The sequence below is a fragment of the Lepidochelys olivacea genome, assembly GCF_965140295.1.
Source record: "Lepidochelys olivacea isolate rLepOli2 genome assembly, chromosome: 10".
NCBI classification, from domain to species: Eukaryota; Metazoa; Chordata; order Testudines; family Cheloniidae; genus Lepidochelys; species Lepidochelys olivacea.
The window spans coordinates 2,016,493-2,036,619 of NC_140420.1; the positions used below are offsets into that span (position 1 = coordinate 2,016,493).

The 20,127-nt window shown below is 47.6% G+C and overlaps 1 protein-coding gene across 4 annotated transcripts in view; it reads right to left on the bottom strand.

The window, feature by feature from the left end:
- Positions 1 to 20,127, bottom strand: part of COG7 (component of oligomeric golgi complex 7) — a 31,953-nt gene that overhangs the window by 8,623 nt on the left and 3,203 nt on the right. For 3 of the 4 annotated variants that reach the window (XR_014713357.1, XM_084641624.1, XM_084641625.1), the window contains 12 exons: positions 17,586 to 17,734; positions 15,985 to 16,101; positions 15,625 to 15,793; positions 13,369 to 13,451; positions 12,476 to 12,598; positions 10,497 to 10,695; positions 8,506 to 8,633; positions 6,591 to 6,745; positions 5,394 to 5,510; positions 3,372 to 3,437; positions 1,574 to 1,760; positions 151 to 291 (listed from right to left, as the gene is read on the bottom strand). Coding sequence is in view for 3 of the 4 variants with exons in the window: in XM_084641624.1 (XP_084497750.1) it covers positions 151 to 291; positions 1,574 to 1,760; positions 3,372 to 3,437; positions 5,394 to 5,510; positions 6,591 to 6,745; positions 8,506 to 8,633; positions 10,497 to 10,695; positions 12,476 to 12,598; positions 13,369 to 13,451; positions 15,625 to 15,793; positions 15,985 to 16,101; positions 17,586 to 17,734 (1,634 nt within the window). In the remaining variant the exon portion in view is untranslated. Of the gene's footprint in view, positions 1 to 150; positions 292 to 1,573; positions 1,761 to 3,371; positions 3,438 to 5,393; positions 5,511 to 6,590; positions 6,746 to 8,505; positions 8,634 to 10,496; positions 10,696 to 12,475; positions 12,599 to 13,368; positions 13,452 to 15,624; positions 15,794 to 15,984; positions 16,119 to 17,585; positions 17,735 to 20,127 lie in introns of those variants that run through there. The other variant, XM_084641626.1, reaches the window with a different exon arrangement.

The following is a 20,127-nucleotide window of genomic DNA, read 5'->3' on the forward strand; positions in this document are numbered from 1 at the left end:
AAAACAGAAATCCTGGTAGCTGTGAGGGCATCCAATATGAGAGGCAATGAGGGTTTACTAGTCTCAAGCTCCCAAAAAGCGTGGGGAGAAATCCATGCTAGGTTTTCCCACTAGCTATACTGGATCAGTGGAACCATCCAGGGAACTTACCTCCATCCTGGAAATCAGTAAGAGCTGCTGTTTGATGCGAAGAAAAACAGAGTCAAATGCCAGCTGCTGAGCTAGCTGGTTGAGGTGGGTAAGGGCAGATCGAGATGCAGACAACAGGTTGTGGTTACTCGTCCCTTTCTCCTAACACAGAAAGGAACAGTTACATACAGATGCCACTAAGCTGATCATAGGAGGCCTAGGTTAAAATATCAGAAAGAAAGGTTTTGATTGGGCTCAGCACAAAGGATCCTCGTCCCGCAAGGGCCACACACATTACCAATGGAGAGCACTACCTCTCCTTCCTACTCAAGGCCCCTAGGGAGCGAGGTCCCTGAAAGGAGGCAGGAAAGGGTGGCACCCTCCACCACCACATCCCCTCCACACCAGCCAGCAGACCTGGTCAGGCACAGAGGGGAGCACACCTGTAGCTGCTGAAAGGGTGGAAGTGGAAGAGATGCCACTGCAGTATGCACTCCCCACACAGCAGCACGCCCTCTCCACACCCCATCCAGTACAAACCAGGGCTTAACAGTCACAATCCAACCGAAAGATTTTCCCTGGTTCCGTATAACTCCTTTGGCCAGTTGCAGGAGGGGCTGGCAACAGCACAGAGATTTTATTGCACTCTGCCAAGCAATCACTAAAAGAAACCTTAGATAATATAATCCATTTGCTCACTAAAGCTATTATGAAGTTACAGAAATGAGGAGGAGGAATACAAACATGACCTTTAGATGACCATGGACAGAGGGCACAAGCAACTGGCCTGCTGTGTGGAATCAAGGAATAGCTTTGCACAAAAAGTTGGTACAGAGAAGGCTGAATACAGAAATATGACTATGTTATTTCTACACAAATCAAATGTGTAATATTGAGGGTACTGATGCATGAGTTATGTGTAATTTAAGTACCAAAAAATTCAACACCCTGGGAAAATAAGGAAGACAGAACAAATAACTTAGCTTTATTATTACAAACGATCTAAGGAAGACAAACAAACATAAATTAGATCAGTCCTGAAGATAACTGGAGTTGCTTTACCCTGTTCGCAGATGCACACATGAATGCACAGGCAGAATTACACACAGTTCAGGATGGGTACACCAGCAGAGTGTAACTTGCTGAGAAAATCTTGGAAAGACAATGACCAGACTTGGAGCTCAAGGTGGCCCTCAAATACAAACTATCCCTTGCCTCTTGCCTTGGGATATCTCATCTGAACTGCACACACCCAGAGCTCTGTACTTCAGAGAGAGGGAGTGAGCCCAGAGCCTCACAGCTCTGGACATTTCGTTCTTTTGGGACTGGGGTGTCTGGAGATTTTGGAATGCCCCTCCCAATCAACAGGCTGCTGTTATGGAGGCATGTGACCAGGGAGTGGCCCCAACTGCCAGATGTGTCCCAAGCAGCACAGCAGTCCTACCTTTAGGGTATGGAGTGTTTCCATGAGGCTGGCATACTCAGACGGAGTCTCCTTCAGGAGGGAATTGTATTCCTGCCAGGGGTTCTTAACTAAGCTCTTCTTCTCTGCAGAGCTGGCATCCTGAAAGCCAGACAGACTACAAGGGCTGTAGGAGTCCAACAGGTACTTCCCAGCAGTGGATAAAACCCTGAAACCAACCAACACAACTAACAAAGTTACAAGCAAACTCCACTGAAGTTGGCACTGGGTTGCTCCAAGAGAATTCCTGAGTTTCTCCCACGGCCCCTGCCCCAGCCCTGCATGGAGTTTCCCCCATGGTCCTTCTGGGAAGCCCCATCTCAGCATCACCAGCTTTACTGACACACAAGGCTCCAGCTTGAGAAATAAAGCAAAGAACAGAGCTAATGTGCCCCTGCCCTCCACATGTTTTTTTAAACTTTGACAAACAAGTTAAGCAGCCTCTACCGGGCCCTGAGGTTAGTCCACTCTGCCCTATCATGTTTCACACCCTCCCTACCACAGTTGGCAGAAATCGTGCCATGTGTTGCTCTGTGGTGACCTCCACCTCACCCCAGCAGCCAATCTTGGCGCATAAGTCCCAGAGGGAGCCCTCCAGGGCCAAATGAACGTCTCTAAGGGTATGTCTTCACTACCCGCCGAATTGGCGGGGATCGATTTATCGCATCTAGACACGATAAATCGACCCCCGAGCGCTGTCCCCTCGACTCCTGTACTCCAGCGCCGCAAGTGGCGCAGGCAGAGTGGACTCACTGCGGTGGAGACATCACGGTAAGTCGATCTAAGTACGGCGACTTCAGCTACGTTATTCATGTAGCTGAAGTTGCGTAACTTAGATCGATCCCCCCCCGCATCCCCAGTGTAGACCAGGGCTAAGACATAAGGTAGCCATTCCACAGATCTATCGGCAGCAGAAACTTGCTCCCATGTGGCAATGTGAGAGCGGCACTGCAGCTTCAGATATCTGTAGGGACTCTAACAAGCTTGCAGCATGCCAGAATCTCACCCCCAAAATCAGGATGGGAGACAACCCAACCACAAAACCAGTCCTAGGTTGAAGGGGTTAAGAGTTGGGGCATCTTCTGTAAACTGTCCCCTTACCTGCTCTCCCAGTCACCCCCAAAAGCCACTCTTTGTACACTGCAAATGAAGTTCCCATTAGCTGGTGATTTACAGAACCCTCAAAGGATAAGCAGAAGCCTCAGCAGCACAGGACATGCTCCTTTTGTCTGGCCTGGTTATTTACCTAGCTCCTGAATCTCCTGGAAGTCACTAAGATGGCTCCTGATAAGAGAGATGCTGCACGTGGGCTTTGTCAATAAGCTGCTCATCAGAGCTTCCCAACAGCAGCAGCAAGTGGAAACTTTACTGGCTGCATTTCCTGCCTTCCCAGGAACAGATGCGAGTACCTCAGTTCCACACAGCAAAGCATCTAAATTGTTTCACTCTGCCAGTGCATGCTCTTCTCTCTATCTCTAACCATCCCTCATTAGAAAGCCCAGCTTCATTTTGTGACACCATAATGTCTGAAGCTATTGCCTCCCTTATTCCCGCCCCCGCAATTTTATAGGCCATTGTTACACATTTGGGTCTTGACCAGGGAGACCTAGGTGGATTGGCGGTGTACACAAAGTCACTACTTTTCCACTGCCGTTAGCAAAGTTCATTGGCTCTTGCGTTCCTTCTGCAGCCTCCATACAGACGGAGCACCTTGGGGTTTGGTTCCTTTTAACTGCATAGACCCGTATACGGATTGCATGCTAACCCCAGCATTTCCTACCTGTTTGCTAGCTGCTGCTCAAAGTCCCCGCACTGCCGAAGGAGTTCACCACAGGTAGCTATTATCCTGGGAGGGAACAGAACAAAACACACCATGCTGTGAACCTGGGGGAGTCAGCACACAGGTTCCCAGACTCTCCCTCACGCCATCTAGCCTTAGTATGCAAGTCTCTGGGAATAAAGTTCATCACTGGATGATTAGAGGGAGCTCTCCCCATGGTAGGAATCACTTTTTCAGCTTGGCAGTTAACATGATGCTCATATCCTCACTCTCTCCTGCTGATGTCACACCGTAGCCAGGTCTGCACTACACATCTCTGAAATACTTCCCACCATGGCTAACACCAGCTCAGCTCCAGTAGCTATTTTAAGTGATGTATCCTGCTCTGAGCAGAATCAGTAAACATACTGCTTAAAATGCCAACAGCCACCTAATGCTCAATCTCCACTAACACTTCCACTAATTTAGATGCCATGTAGACATAGCCCTATGTCAGGGGAGGGCAAACTTTTTGGCCTGAGGGCCACATCGGGTTTCCAAAATTGTATGGAGGGCCAGTTACGGGAGGCTGTGCCTCCCCAAACAGCCAGATGTGGCCCGGCCCCCAACCGACCCCCCCCGCTTCTTGCCCCCTGATGCCCCCCCCGGGACTCCTATACCATCCAACCCCCTCGTTCCCTGTCCGCCCCCAGACCCCCTGCTCTGACCGCCCCCGCTGCCCCATCCAACTCCCCCCTCTCCTTCCTGAGTGCCCCCCCGGGACCCCTGCCCCATCCAACCACCCTTTCTCCCGGTCCCTTGACTGCCCCCCGCCGCCCCATCCAACCCCTCCTCTCCTTCCTGACTGCCCTCCCGGGACCCCTGCCCCCATTCAACCCCCCTGATCCCTGCCCTCTGACCGCCCCAACCCCTATCCACACCCCAGACCCCTGACCTCCCTCCCGCCCCCCCGAACTCCCTTGCCCTCTATCCAGCCGCCCCTGCTCCCTGCCCCCTTACCACGCTGCCTGGAGTACTGGTGGCTGGCAGCACTACGGCCGGGCTGCGCAGCACAGGGCACCGGGTGGGGGGGCTCTGCCGCGGCGCTGCCCCAGGAGCCCGCAGCCCCCACCACGAGCAGTGTACAGGGGTGCAGCACGCTGAGGCTGCAGGGGAGGGGAGACAGCGGGGGAGGGGCTGGGGGCGAGCCCCCTGGGCCAGGAGCTCAGGAGCCGGACAGGAGGGTTCTGCGGGCTGGATGTGGACCACGGGCCGTAGTTTGCCCACTTCTGTCCTATGTGAATCTGAACTAGCAGGGCCTCATCAGAGCCACATTTGTTTGATATCAAACCAACTTTAAAGTAGATCATACTGGAGGCCTAGATTATGGAGTGTCCCTTTCTTGAGCATTCAGATGGTTATGGCCTGAGAGACACAGGCTCCAGGGTTCCAACTGTCTTGGGGTTTGTTAGGGTTTTCAGAAATCATTGCTTCTCCATCCCACTAAGCAGATGTTTATAAAAATTACAAACAAAAATTCCTCTAGTTTTGCAGCCACTACCACCACAGAGTGTCCTGCCTTCCCCCTCTTCCCAAGCAGCCTGGCTCTGAAGCAGCAGTCAAATTAGAAACAGTTTCCCACAGTAGTGACCACACTACGACACAGGCTTGTTCGCATGGTCAGAGAGCTTTTACTAAATTGTTGCCACAAAGAAATCCACTAGTTAATTTCACCTCTGCTCAAAACTGACAGAGTATGGGTGAGCAAAGAGACTCAGAATTAGCCAAAGGTACAAAAAGAACAAGTTCTAAAAATGGCAAATGGGAGTGGGGACTCTTCATACTTCCAGAAGGGAGTCTCAAGCAATAGAGAAAAAGGGAGCTAAAATACCCAGGCTGAAAAAAATAATAAAGACCTTCTCCCCCTTCCGTTCTCACGTAAAAACCAGCTTGACCTCAGGACCAAATACCATGTGCCATTTCTCAAGAGCCCTGTTTCCAGTGTTTGCTGCACCGGAAGCCTGGCTCATGCTATCAAGTTACCGGATAGAGTTTTGGAATGCAGTCCAGTCTTCCTGGAAGAGGGAATCCGAGGGGATATCATCCAGTTTGCACTTCTTTCTTATGGACTGCAAAGTAGTAGTGAAGTCAGACACATACCTGTGTAAAGAGACGGAGCAAAGACAGGCAACGGAATAAGACCTCAGACTACAGCAATGGCACTTGCTATGAGCAGTTCACTTCATCTCAGGCAAAGAGCCAGAAGCACCTGAACAAGAAGAGGAGCACAAAGGAAGTATTCCTGGCTCCAGCCCAAGCCCTGACATTTGCAGGCTAGAGGTGGTCAGCAGTGGCAGGTCCAGACCCACCCTGGAGGATGAGGGGTTTGGGTGGTGCCCAGAGCACCAGTCACAGTAGCCTGAAGGAGTAGCTGAGTGACTGGAACCCACCGTCATCACGCAGGTAGGAGCAGAGCACTTTGTTGTCACTAGCATCACTGCTCTCTCCTCGAGCAGACGAGCCAAAGTCAGAGGCTACTGCTCCTCTCACACCTCTTGTTCCCTCACCAAAGAGCAGTGCTCTGCTTCCACCTACTCACGGAACAGGCCTCTCCCCACAGAGCCAATAGTGCACTGATGCTAAGACTTCGTTTATGCAGGGTTAGCAGCTGCCTTGGCCCAGGGAAAAAAGGATAAGTAGGGGAAATCAGTACTGGAATGCTGTCTTAAATGGGAGTATGTGATAGATTTAATAGGGGAAAAAATACATTGCCTCTGATTAGTGTCCCTCGTTATTCTACAGGGAAGCTATGCAGCAAATACTGTAAGGGGGAGGTCACTTGTGCACCGTACATGTTTCCCACTGAGGGTTATGTTCACCAGCCTACCATGCCTCTCTTCTATTAGGCCCTCTCAGAAGTGGTTCTTTCCCAGAAGTGCTTTTAGGCACTTTATCAATGAAAATTCAGGCATACTGTGACTATGAGGAGCTTTACCTCCAATCATGTTTAACTTCCACTTTTCATGAAAAGCCACAAGTTGAGGGATCTTTATTGATGAGCTGAGTGGCAGATCACAAGGGAAGGGATTATGCTAAACACTAGCTGTGTCTATAGAAACGTGACAATATCACAAACCACAATGTCCTCAGGTCTCCCCCCGCATTGCATTCAGAGCCACCTATTGGACACTTGCTCACTCGCCTGGGATAAGTGTATTAGAAAGACAGAAAATGCTTTACTTTTTGAACAGAGCTTTCAGTGCCTTGAGCAGCCCGCACACCCCCAGCCCATCGGTGAGTTTAACGCAGTTGTCAATGGCTCCAGCAGCCAGACTGAAGAGTTTGTTCACTGAGTGGTTCAGCTCCTGGACACAGTCAATTACTTCCCAATGCTCCTGGAGAACAAAAAATACACTGGTTGATCCCAATCCTCCTTCAGCAAGTGTCCCTGCAGTAACCACATTGTACCAGGTCTTTCTGTAGCTAACACTGTAGTTGCTGTAACGCTCAGATGGGGAAGGAGGATGTTTAACCCAACAGGCATACCTTCCCGTCAACATCTAATTGTCTTGTGGAGTGCACTGAGGGCTAACAGTCTCCTTTGTTTTCATCCTCCTACACCAGGGGTGGGAAAACTTTTTGGCCCGAGGGCCACATCGGGGTTGCCAAACTGTATGAAGGGCCAGGTAGGGAAGACTGTGCCTCCCGAAACAGCCTGGCCCCCAACCCCCCCTGCTCCTTGTCCCCTGACCGCCCCCTCCTGGGCCCCCCACCCCTAACCACCCCTCCGAGACCTCACCCGCATCCAACGCCCCCTGCTCCCCATCCCCCGAGTGCCCCCGGACCCCTATCCACCCCCCACCCCCTGACAGGTCCCCCGAGACCCCATCCCCTATCCAACCCCCCTGCTCCCCATCCCCTGACAGCCCCCTCCAGAACCTCTGCCCCATCCAACCACCCCCTGCTCCCTGTCCCCTGACTGCCCTCCGGGACCCCCTGCCCCCTTACCATGCTGCTCAGAGCAGCCGGAGCTTGCAGCCCCGCCAGAGCCAGCCACGCCGCCCGCCCTGCCCAGCAGGAGCGACGGGCCAGAGTGCTGGCAGCGCAGTGGCGTCTCTGCTGGGAGAGGGGCCAGGGACTAGCCTCCCCAGCCGGGAGCTCAGGGGCCGGGCAGGATGGTCCCGTGGGCCGGATGTGGCCCACGTGCCGTAGTTTGCCCACCTCTGTCCTACACAGTGATAGCACATAAAATTCAGATTTCCCTCTCCTATCTCATCACTGCCTCTAGACAAGATACACTGACCTAACCTTCCTATAGGACAGTGTTCCTCGACCTTTTTTTTTTTTTGCTGGCGACCCCCTTTGGACTTTAAAAAAAAAAAAAAAAACGCTGAGCCCCCTACTAAGCTGGAGTCCGAACCCCACTACCCTGGGCTGAAGCACGTAACTTGGCTTTGCAGAGCCCTCTGTGGCATAGGGCTCCAGGCAACCGCCCTACTTGCCACCTCCTAACGCCGGCCCAGCACTTGCAACCCCCAGGTTGAGAAACACTGCTATAGGAGATTCTTCTACAGGAAATTCCCTCCCCCACCCACTCAGTCTATGGTAAGAAAACAACAGAGGAGGCAGGAACGCACATAGCTAGTCTATGTAACCATTTGTCATTGTTACGCCATCCTCCCTGCAGTGGTTTGGTATAGCCACTTGCAGCACAAGAATCTGGGGCAGGGACTGTCTTCTAGTCTGTACAGTGCCTAGCACAATACTCCACCTCCACTCATTCTGACTGAAGGACACATTTGCAAAAGGTTAAAAGACACAAGGCAAACTCAGAGGTTTTCTTCCTTGCTTCTAACAGTCTGCTTAAGCGTCCAAGAGGTTGTCTGCTTATCCCAAAGGTTTCCCCTACATTAGATGCATGAAGCACCAGTTACTGATTGCCCAGGAGCAGGCAAAGTTATAAAATTAATTCCAGCAACTTAAGTGAAAAAAGCAATATTTAATTAAAAAGAAAAATCAAAGGCAAATGGAAAATGCGAGCCAAAATCTAGGCTCCAACCACCCTGACAAAGATGCTTTAAACTACTCGTAAATATCAGCCTCCAATCACCTGCTGACTACTACTGTACAGATGGAGCAGAATACATGACATTACCAAGGGCACTGCACTGATCTGGATGAGGAGGTTTTCTTCTTCCAGGTCTCCATACCGCAGCTGGTAGGGCTTATATGGACCATACACTACTTCCACCAGTTCCATCACTTTTACCAGGTTATGCTCATCTATAAGGAATCAGAAGTGAGTGTACAAAGAAATAAATGAACTGCTAAAAGGTGGCCTTAAAGCAGCATGTTAGGCTCTTTCAAAGAGTTGTGCCTATTGACAGCCACTATCACGTGCGCATATACCTTGGGACTTTGCCTAGCACCTTTAAAGCTGAGCTGCAGACTTTTTAAACAAATGGGAACATCATCACTATTGGCTCCTTAATACCCAGGTATTCTATTTCAACAAGCACAGCAGGAAATTATTAAGAATATTCCTGGCTGCTCGAGAACAATCTGGGGCCACAAGTCTTCCAGCCAGCTATCTATCACCCATCCCCAGCCTGCACAATCAAAGACGAAGTAAGGAATCTGTCTGAACTGTGCCTGCCTAAAGAGAGTATAGTCTCATTTTATGTCCCATCAAAGATTCTAAAAGGAAATTACACAGTCTTCATCCATACCTAAAATAAATGATGCCAACTCATTTCATGTAGACTACTACACAGCCACAGTCACTCCCAACCTGGCCTGAAAGTGAACCAGTTGACCTAATGCCCCACTGACAATCTGCTTAGTCACCCAGCTCCCGCATTCCTGGGATGCTTCTGCTTTTGCATGTTGCTTTTAGAGCACGCCACCTTGTTGCATGGTAATATGCAAATAAAGAATGCAACTTTTATTCCCAACTGTTCAGTAACTGGTTTCCTATTCTCTCATCTTACAAACTTCGGCCTCTTCTCTCCAAGTTCCTTCTATACAGGGTCTATGGTATTTATTACCTACCCCAATTAAGCCAGACCAGTATGTGGCAAGTGTTTGCTAAGAGTGCACGAGGACTTCCAATGAAAAGCAGAACACAAGCACAGGACAATAGCCATGCTTCCTAGAATGGCACAGTCATTAAATGTAATCTACTAAAACTGGGTTTAAATAACTGAGGGGTATGACGCAAAGCAAACACAGGCAGGAAATGCAGCGTTAAAGATAACCCATCAACCTTAAGGTGTGATTTTCCTGAACGCTCTCTTTGAAGGGACACGGTGACAAATTAAGATAAACCTATAAGGTTCATAAATTAAAACTGCTGAGCCTATATAATCAGATGGTCTCATTACTGTTAACTCACCTTCCTCCCTCCCTTACCTCCAACGGTTCACATCAACTGCTCATGGATTTCTGTCTAAAATTGAACTGCAAATGCTTTAGGGAAGGGAGAGGTCTTTACTTTGTTCTGAACAGCACACTTTAGGCACTAAACAAAAGCATACTTAAATAATAAAATTTGACCCACCAATTTAATTTGGTTAAAACATGGTTTTCATAAAACCTAAGACCAACAGAACGGTTTCCACAATTTTTTTTACATTCCAGTGAAAACCATTTTGGCAAACTTTCCCTTGCAATGTTTGAGAAAGCAAACGATCAGGAGAACTTGTTAAGAGAGGCGCGGTCTAAATCAAGAACTCCTGAGCTTTTATTGCCATGCGATCTCAGACAAGTCAAGTATCCTCTGACTCCATTTCCCCATTTATGAGACAGGAATAAAACTGATCCACCTTACAGGGATGTTGCAATTCACCCACCCAAATGTTGTAAAAGGAAAGTGCTAAGTATTCTCTACACAAGGTAGCATCAACATAGCTCTGCTTCAGTAAACACAGCCAGGACTGTGTCAATATATTTGGGATAAGTTAAACATACATTTTAGTACAAACATTATGTAAACAGCAAATACTGCGGATGAAATCCAGATCCCTTACATTGTTGTAGCAGTTTCCATGAAAAACAAAACGCAAACCACAGAACCCAAAGGCTGTACAGAGAGTTACACCAAAATATACCATAAAGTCTGGGAATATTTGAAACAACAGTCCCTACTTAAGTTAGACAGCATTGCTACTTCCAAGCCTCTTGCAAAGTGGGCTGTGGTGTCATGCAGCTCCAGCAACTTATTCAGTCTGGTTTCCTGGCTGGCCCTCTCCATTGCAGTGCTGAGGCAGACTGGGATTGAAGGCACCAAGGCACCGAGTGTTTGGATCAGCAGCACAGTCACAATTTCATGGGGGTTCTTAAAAACCTGCACGAACAAGGAAGCTGTTAGCAGGAGCATGTGAGCAGGAGCAGGCCACTGCTTCTGCGTAAACTGAGCCCCCCACTCCACCACTTTAGCAAGGGAATCAGCACAATGACCTAGTCAACAGAAGCCATATAGAAGCCCCCAGAAGCAATGCATAAAGAAGAAGAGACTAAACTGCCTCAAAGATGAAATTTAAATTATGTTCATTAAGAGGCAATTGTATGCACATCGAGAACACTGTACTCAGGGAACTGCCAGATCGCTGGATCCTCTCTGGGCATGTGCAATCCCAACTAACACGAACAGGAGCACAGCATTTGAAAACTCACAAATGTTACCAGACTAAAAGCAGAGCCAGGTAAGATTTCTGGAACCTTGCTGACTGAGCATGCAGGAAAGGCTGACTCAGGATATGAAAGCAGAGTTAATCATTGTCACTTTAAGAGCCCAGCCGAGGAGCGCACTTTATCTAAGGCAGCAGAGAATTTATGAGGTTGAGCAGAGGCTGGATCCGAAGGAGGACAGGCAAATAGTGGGCAACGGAGTAGAGTAACAACAAGGTAGAGAGCCTGCTGTGTCTTCAAACAGAATTTAAACAGGTACCTTTGAAAGACACGAGGAAAGGGATAAAGAATCCCACGAATAAGCAGCTAGGTGATGGGGTCAGGATGGACTGAGGAGAGAGTTGGGAAGTACTACATTCTAGCGCCAACGAGAATATAACCAGCCGGCAAATGCTATCCTTAGATCAGCATAACACCAGCTTCACATTCATATCCATCACCCTCATCTTGGTTTGCAGTAGCTTTTATCATCACCACTTTTGACTGACTGGTCAGCTATTCTCTCTAGGTATTTATACAGCCCCCACCACTGCAGTACCAGAACATACACCCCCAGTATCCAACTCGCAGCAGTAAGACCATGAACAGCAAGTAGAACAGGGGGGAAAAAAATGGTTTTCCTAACACAAGCAGTGCAGGAGGACTAGGGAGAAAAGCCCTGGATGACATGAGCTTTGGTCCACATGGCAAGGCCCCTCACAATAACCAGGTCCTAGAGCACATGTTAGTGAATAAGCCAGCATCTGAACTGTGATTCACAACTAATTGTTATGCAGGAAAAAAACCCAAAGCTATTATTTCAAGGTAAGGCTGGGTATCCTTGCAGAAAAGGACTCAGCCCTTGTTACAAGCTTCATACCCATGAGATAACAATCTCCCTTACCCTTCACGGGTGAAAACTCTGACAGGCTCAACAATGTCCAACACAATTTGTTAAGCTAAATGAAGAGAGGTTAACTCCTTTTGGGATCAGGTATAAGTATGGTAAGCTCTGCATTTACAAATTCAAATGCTTTTCTTGGTACTGCACAGTCCTGAGGGGTTCCAGCAGAAGTTCCCCAAGAATTCACACACAAATCAGTCAAGCAATCCCTCCAGGGCCTCCTCTAGGTCAGGCGGTAATGAAATTCAGGTATTTCAAATGTTTTACAACAGAACAAAATGCAACACTGACAAATTAGATTTCATGTATGATACAGATGAAAGAGAGAGCAGTTTGAACAGCAGCGATGCAGCGATACTGCCATTGGTCTTGAGTCAAACATTTAATCTTTCTGTGGCAGCAGATGAGCTAGATCCCTAAAGCAAGCTCCAAGACGTTAGTGAAGAGGCACAAAATGAGACCATGAGCTGATCAATTATTCTGAGCCTTATGGGAATTTGCAGTCTTTGTTCCCATGCATTGCACTGATGTTGTTAACTGACAGTAACAGTACCTGCATGACCCACTGGAGTTGCGAGTGCCATGTTCCAAGCAGAGTATCATACAGTTCAGTCAGCTGCCGATTTAAACTTAAGTCACTTTGACAAAGATCCTGCCAGACTGTCACCAGCTGCACCTGCAGGGGTAATAAAAGTCACTCATGCTACAGAATTGGGCCTTGTTAACTCAGAGACATGTCCTAGGGAAACTGCTTCTACACAAAGGCAGCACCCCTCAGATTTGAATGTACCGCCATGCAATCATTCAGCACCCAAGAGGACTCAGACTTTAAAACGTTAAGCTAAAGGCTTCTTGGCTTATACAAAGATTTAATTAACCTTGGTATTTTGCTCATAAATGAGACTGAAACCAATACCACCCCATAACAGTTGAAATATTTGGCAGGCCCCAGCTCTGAAGCTAATCCTCACAAGGCCCACTGCTAATAGGGCTTTGGAGGATCAGGTTAAGGTCAATGAACCATCCAGAATTCCAATCCCATCTGAAGAGAGTTTCCATAATTCAGCAGCAGCAAGATATAATAAAGTTTAATAACAACCAGAGATCATAAAGGAAGGAAAAAGCAACAACCGAACACCTTCTCAGGGCACAGAGGGAAACCCTTTGGGATGCACAACTACATTTTTCATTTGGCCTACTAGCTGCTGTAGGAAGGCACAGGAAGACTCCTGTGGAGAGTTATTCCCCAAACCCCCATGTGCGGAGTAATCACAGCCAGGAAAAGATTCAAGCGGATGAAATGTGGAAGAGAACAAGCGCCATCCTCAGTTTAAATTGGACAAGTGAGATGACCAGAGTGGCAGCCCCCCCCACAGGCTAAACCAAGGAACTACTCCACATTTCTCTCCCCCAAATTAAAATGTGACCATGACAGAGACTAGATACCTTGTGACATTTGTAGTAATAAGCCAGGAGCTGGGGCATCCGATCAATTTCAGTGAAGACTTTCACAAACACTTTTGCCTGGTCTAAATACAACAACACAGAACATTAGTTAACAGGTCACCCTCCTAACTTGTGTGACAGAGGTACTGCCCTGAGCAAAACAAGTCTTCTGGACTAAGCAGGAAAATCCACCCTCTTCAGTTTGGAGAAGAGCCTGGATACAGTGTGTATGGGATGTAGAACCACAATATGTCAAGAAAGTGACAAGACCTCCCTGTGTTCCTTTCCCTTCACTTAGGAGGGCAGGTGCCTCTGAATCCATGGCCACAGAAATTCCAGAGTGGGTAGAGTAAAGTGATGATGGAAGAGTTTTTAACTTCCCTTGGGAAAACATTTCTAACTCCAGACCCCCTGTAACAGTACTGAGTCCCCTAAGGACATGATGCTTTTTTCAGACAGAGCTAGTGCCCTCCAGACCAGAGAACGTGTCAGTAGATCCAAACTGCACTCCTCAGTTTTGCCTTCCTCACCCCCAGGTGCCAGGACCACAACCAGCTGTTTCTTCACCTTGACTAAATGACCCAGCTACCGCTTACTCACAACCTGAAAGTCTCCCTGCTCCCTTTGCATTACTGGAGCAGTGGGGAAGGCTTTGTCTACAAAACACACCTGGGTTCAGAGATGTTAGTAATGACGTATTTAGGAACTTGTTTCTGGTTTGCTGGCAGGGCACAAGTGGCTTCCTGTAAATCTGACACACAGCAATTAACTAGGGTTGCTCTAGAGCAGTACAAGGGAGAGAACAGTGCCTCCCACCACCACCACCCCACCCCAGGGACACATTTGTTGTCCTAAAAAAATAAAAGGAGGACTTGTGGCACCTTAGAGACTAACAAATTTATTTGAGCATAAGCTTTCATGAGCTACAGCTCACTTCATCGGATGAAATGAAGGATGCATCCGATGAAGTGAGCTGTAGCTCACGAAAGTTTATGCTCAGATAAATTGGTTAGTCTCTAAGGTGCCACAAGTCCTCCTTTTCTTTTTGCGAATACAGACTAACACGGCTGCTACTCTGAAGTTTGTTGTCCTGTGTTCCTATCTACAGGGTCAGATCTAAGCAAGAACTCAGAAGAACATGTGACATACTATCAACAGAAAGAAAAAGTGTGTTTGACAGCTGCTCCGGAGGAAATATTAAAAGGAGAATAGACTCAGGGCTGCATTTATCGCAAAGTGAGCCAGAACATCTTGAATAACTAAGCGAAGCAATGGACCCATGTCCAGTACAGAAGCGCCACCTGCTGTCAGTTTCCTACCACAGCTACATGGCATTCCTAAAGAACTCATCACAGTATCCTGCAACTTCCACGAGGCTCTCTCCTGGTAGGTGGGAGAAAACATTCTCAAACATCACTGTGTCCCCTGCATCTGCCTGCAAAAGGGCCATACAGCCCAAGAGCAGCAACAAGATAGACACACATACTGAGACAGATGGGTGCAGAGTCAGTATGATAGACTGGAAGACCAGAAAGAGAGTGAAGAGAAAAGCAAAGAGAGGAGTAAAGGAGGAAGAGTGTGAAAGAGAACACAAACATAAATCGTTCATATTAACCTTTTCCTTCCTCCCTCTGCTTGTCTCACTCACTGCATCTTGTCTTAAATTAGAAAATAAGCTCGTTGGGGCATGGACTGCCTCTAGGTGCTACTGAAATACTAATAAACTGTGTAATGGTAGGGAAAGGGAGCAAGGTCAGACCAAAAACCCAAAAATCCAGGGGTGGAAAGTAGGGTTGCAGGCTTTCGGAGCACCCAACACATACTGGGCTGCAGGCTGCTGTCCCATCCATCTCTTTTTGTTTGGTTCTGCCAAGAAAGGGCACGTAACCCAGCCCCAGAGAGACCCAATGGATACACACCCAACCTCAGGCAGCATTTAGCTTTCTGGTGAGCAAACCCCAAAACACAAACAGAAACAGAGGGCAAAAGACAAGAAAGAAAAAAAGAACAGAGACAGAAATGAAGAAAGGACAAATTAAATAGGAGAGATGGTGGTAGGTGTACAAGGCTTGGCAGAATGGTGCTCCTGCTCCCTACCTTGCCCCACCTGCCAGTTCACTGCAAAGGCGGCTCCAACAACAGCTAGGAGGCTGAAAGCATGCTATTCAGAGCACCATGCCTCACGCTCCTGATGAAGGCAGCACCAACATATAAATACATCTATGCTGAAGACAAGGGAAACAGAGCCGTACTGACCTACGGACTGAGCATTGAAGGTGGCCACAATCTGGGGGCTGGCCATGGCCTCTAGCCGGTTCTTCAGAGCCTCTAGGTGCACACATTTCTCAGAGTAGTCCGGAGTGTCCACAAGCATCGCCAGGCTGTTCTGCATACCTGTTAACTTGGCAGAGATCACAGACACATCCTGCCACCAAAGGAAGTTAGGGGTTTGTTAACACAATATCAAAAATGCCAAGTCCTAAGCTCCACAGTGACATCTGGGAAGCACAGGCATATTTCCTTTTGAAAAGTGATCTGAAAGGACTCTTATTTAAATTTGGTTTCTTTATAATTGACAGTTTTTCATGCCTTTGTCTTTTTCAAGCAGGTACCTACTTGTGTTTTAAAAGTTTCCTCAATATCTGCACTCAGTGTGCTCCACTTGTCTGCTTCCTGGAGGGACTCAGCAGCCAGCTGCATTCTGGATTTCACTCGATCAAGTTCCACCAGAACCTGAAAGAGAGATGAAACTGCTGCCCATCAGAATTGGGGACAAATGTGCAAGTTGCTTCACTTGGTGGGGAGTAAGGTGGGATGGGGAGGAGAGGGTTATTTCTGTTATATTTGCATTTAAGAAACTGGGTGATAACAATTTCAGGAGGAAGTTGGCTAAAATCAATTTTAGGGGTTTACACAGAAGTGGATAATCTCTCCAAAGAGCTGAAGAAATTTAAATCAATTTTAAAGTTGAACCAGCTGATGAGCATCATCAGTAGAAATTTGAGTACATAATGAGGAATGTTGCTTTTATTCAGGGTCAACACCCAACTCTAAACAATAATATGGCTATGTGATCCGAGGGGAAGGGGGCTGGGCTCTGATGACAGCCAAAGCTGCAGGAACAACTTGCAAAACAGTTCACCAAAGATCTGCAGTAATGTGGGTAAACCATCAACCCCTCTGCTTGAGCAGCTCACTCCTGAAATTTCACAAGAAAACAAACACACCTATAAACTGGTTTGGATTCGGGATTCAATATAATCAGCGTCTATTTTGTCTGGAAAATGCAAAGCAACTCTATAGCATGGTATTAACACAACACCACCACCAATAAGCTCACACAATCAAGGCTTTTGCATCTTGCTGCCTGTCATGAAAACTGGATCACTCACATGAGGAGAGTTATCAGCTCTTGACAGGTCTGATCAGAGCTAGCTCTAGTCTGGGTTGTGAACATCTATGCCTTGGTGGTGAGGTGGGGGTACTGCACAAGCTTTTCACTTCTGAGCACACAATGCATGGCTGAGTTAACAAGGAAAATGCTTTTGGGGATGTCAACCTAGTCTCCCATCTGTCCACACACAAAACCACCATACAGCATCATTCTCTGATTAAAAGAGGCTTTGGACTCTAATATCAGGGGTGCTGCAGCCCAGAACCACGGTACAATCTGTAGGGAAGTTTGCATTGTGCCTGCTCTTGCTACGTCCTGCTCTAGACACTTCTATTAGTTCTTCAATTCAATAAGTGCGATCATTCATTCACAATAAGGAAAGTCAGCATCTCCAGAACTTTTTACTTCCTCACAAAAGTACCAGAAATCTGAAGCAGCCCACAGGGTATCAAATTGCTGAACCCTAGTGCAATCAGACTGTAGTTCAGAGAAGCTACCAGACTGTAGGAGTTTTCAGTGACTGTTCTGCTTGAAAAAAGCATAGAGATTCCTTGCATCTAGGATCTCATAGCCTCAGAACTTGCTGAAGTGTAACAGGATCACAGTAGCAATTTTAAAAGGACACAACATCAGAGCAGGAAATCAGGCTCCCTTACCTGTCAGCATCTACCAGAGCTCAAGCTGCTGCAGAGAGCTAACAGAGCCGCCCTGGAATTGCACAAACCGAAACAGACAGTCTTCAAGTTCACTCAACATCAGTAACTTTGGCAACTACAGCAAATCTGGAAATCAGAGTCAAATATTTAGTGATGAGAGAAGTTACCTGCATTGACTGAGCTGTGTCCTCTTCAAATTTCTTAATGTCCTCCTTAACAAGGACCATTTGTTCCTTCAGGAAAGTTGCCTCCTGTTTCAAGGCTTCCACATCCCGCAGGACTCTGGGCATGTTCTGGAGCGCCTGGTGGCTTGTTTCTGCAGAACGACAGAGCAATGGAATTCTGCAGAGCAATGGAACGACAAGGGACTCAACCCTCACACAGAAGAAGAAACTTGGCAAGGAGCATGGTGTCCAACAAGTCTTCATTGCTGCATTCAAGCTACAGCAGAACCTCAGAGTTACAAAAACCTCGGGAATGGAGGCTCTTCGTAACTCTGAAATGTTCAGAACTCAGAACAAAGCGTTAGGGTTGTTCTTTCAAAAGTTTACAACTGAACATTGACTTAATACAGCTTTCAAACTTTCCTATGCAGAAGAAAAAAGCTGCTTTCCTTTTTTGTTTTTTACAAGTTTACATTTAACACAGCACTGTACTGGCTTTCGGTTGGGGGTTTTTTTGGGGGGGGGATGGTGGGGGGGTGTCTCTGCTGCTGCCTGATTGCATACTTCTGGTTCCAAATGAAGTTTGTGGTGGACTGGTCAGTTCATAACTCTGAGGTTCTACTGTATATTTAATAAGATCTTCCAGATCTGAAATAGCAGGGCATGCTGCATATTAGGGACAATCCTCCAAGAGTTTGGCAAGTGCCTATCACCACATATAAATGTGAGAGAACTGGAGGTCCTGGTGATGTCAAGGAATTAGGACATGATTGGAATAACAGAGACTTGGTGGGATAACTCACATGACTGGAGTACTGTCATGCATGGTTATAAACTGTTCAGGAAGGACAGGCAGGGCAGGAAAGGTGGGGGAGTAGCACTGTATGTAAGGGAGCAGTATGACTGCTTAGATCTCCGGTACGAAACTGCAGAAAAACCTGAGTGTCTCTGGATTAAGTTTAGAAGTGTGAGCAACAAGAGTGATGTAGTGGTGGGAGTCTGCTATAGACCACCGGACCAAGGGGATGAGGTGGATGAGGCTTTCTTCCGGCAACTCGCAGAAGCTACTAGATCGCACATCCTGGTTCTCATGGGTGACTTTAATTTTCCTGATATCTGCTGGGAGAGCAATACAGCAGTGCATAGACAATCCAGGAAGTTGTTGGAAAGCGTAGGGGACAATTTCCTGGTGCAAGTGCTAGAGGAGCCAACTAGGGGGGGAGCTTTTCTTGACCTGCTGCTCACAAACCGGGAAGAATTAGTGGGGGAAGCAAAACTGGATGGGAATCTGGGAGGCAGTGACCATGAGTTGGTTGAGTTCAGGATCCTGACACAGGGAAGTAAAGTAAGCAGCAGGATACGGACCCTGGACTTCAGGAAAGCAGACTTCGACTCCCTCAGGGAACGGATGGGTAGGATCCCCTGGGGGACTAACATGAAGGGGAAAGGAGTCCAGGAGAGCTGGCTGTATTTCAAGGAATCCCTGTTGAGGTTACAGGGACAAACCATCCCGATGAGTCGAAAGAATAGTAAATATGGCAGGCGACCAGCTTGGCTTAACGGTGAAATCCTAGCGGATCTTAAACATAAAAAAGAAGCTTACAAGAAGTGGAAGGTTGGACATATGACCAGGGAAGAGTATAAAAATATTGCTCGGGCATGTAGGAATGAAATCAAGAGGGCCAAATCGCACCTGGAGCTGCAGCTAGCAAGAGATGTCAAGAGTAACAAGAAGGGTTTCTTCAGGTATGTTGGCAACAAGAAGAAAGCCAAGGAAAGTGTGGGCCCCTTAATGAATGAGGGAGGCAACCTAGTGACAGGATGTGGAAAAAGCTAATGTACTCCATGCTTTCTTTGCCTCTGTCTTCACTAACAAGGTCAGCTCCCAGACTGCTGTGCTAGGCATCACAACATGGGGAATAGATGGCCAGCCCTCTGTGGAGAAAGAGGTGGTTAGGGACTATTTAGAAAAGCTGGACGCGCACAAGTCCATGGGGCCGGACGAGTTGCATCCGAGAGTGCTAAAGGAATTGGCGGCTGTGATTGCAGAGCCATTGGCCATTATCTTTGAAAACTCGTGGCGAACGGGGGAAGTCCCGGATAACTGGAAAAAGTCTAATGTAGTGCCCATCTTTAAAAAAAGGAAGAAGGAGGATCCTGGGAACTACTGGCCAGTCAGCCTCACCTCAGTCCCCGGAAAAATCATGGAGCAGGTCCTCAAAGAATCAATCCTGAAGCACTTACATGAGAGGAAAGTGATCAGGAACAGTCAGCATGGATTCACCAAGGGAAGGTCATGCCTGACTAATCTAATCGCCTTCTATGATGAGATTACTGGTTCTGTGGATGAAGGGAAAGCAGTGGACGTATTGTTTCTTGACTTTAGCAAAACTTTTGACACGGTCTCCCACAATATTCTTGTCAGCAAGTTAAAGAAGTATGGGCTGGATGAATGCACTATAAGGTGGGTAGAAAGCTGGCTAGATTGTTGGGCTCAACGGGTAGTGATCAATGGCTCCATGTCTAGTTGGCAGCTGGTGTCAAG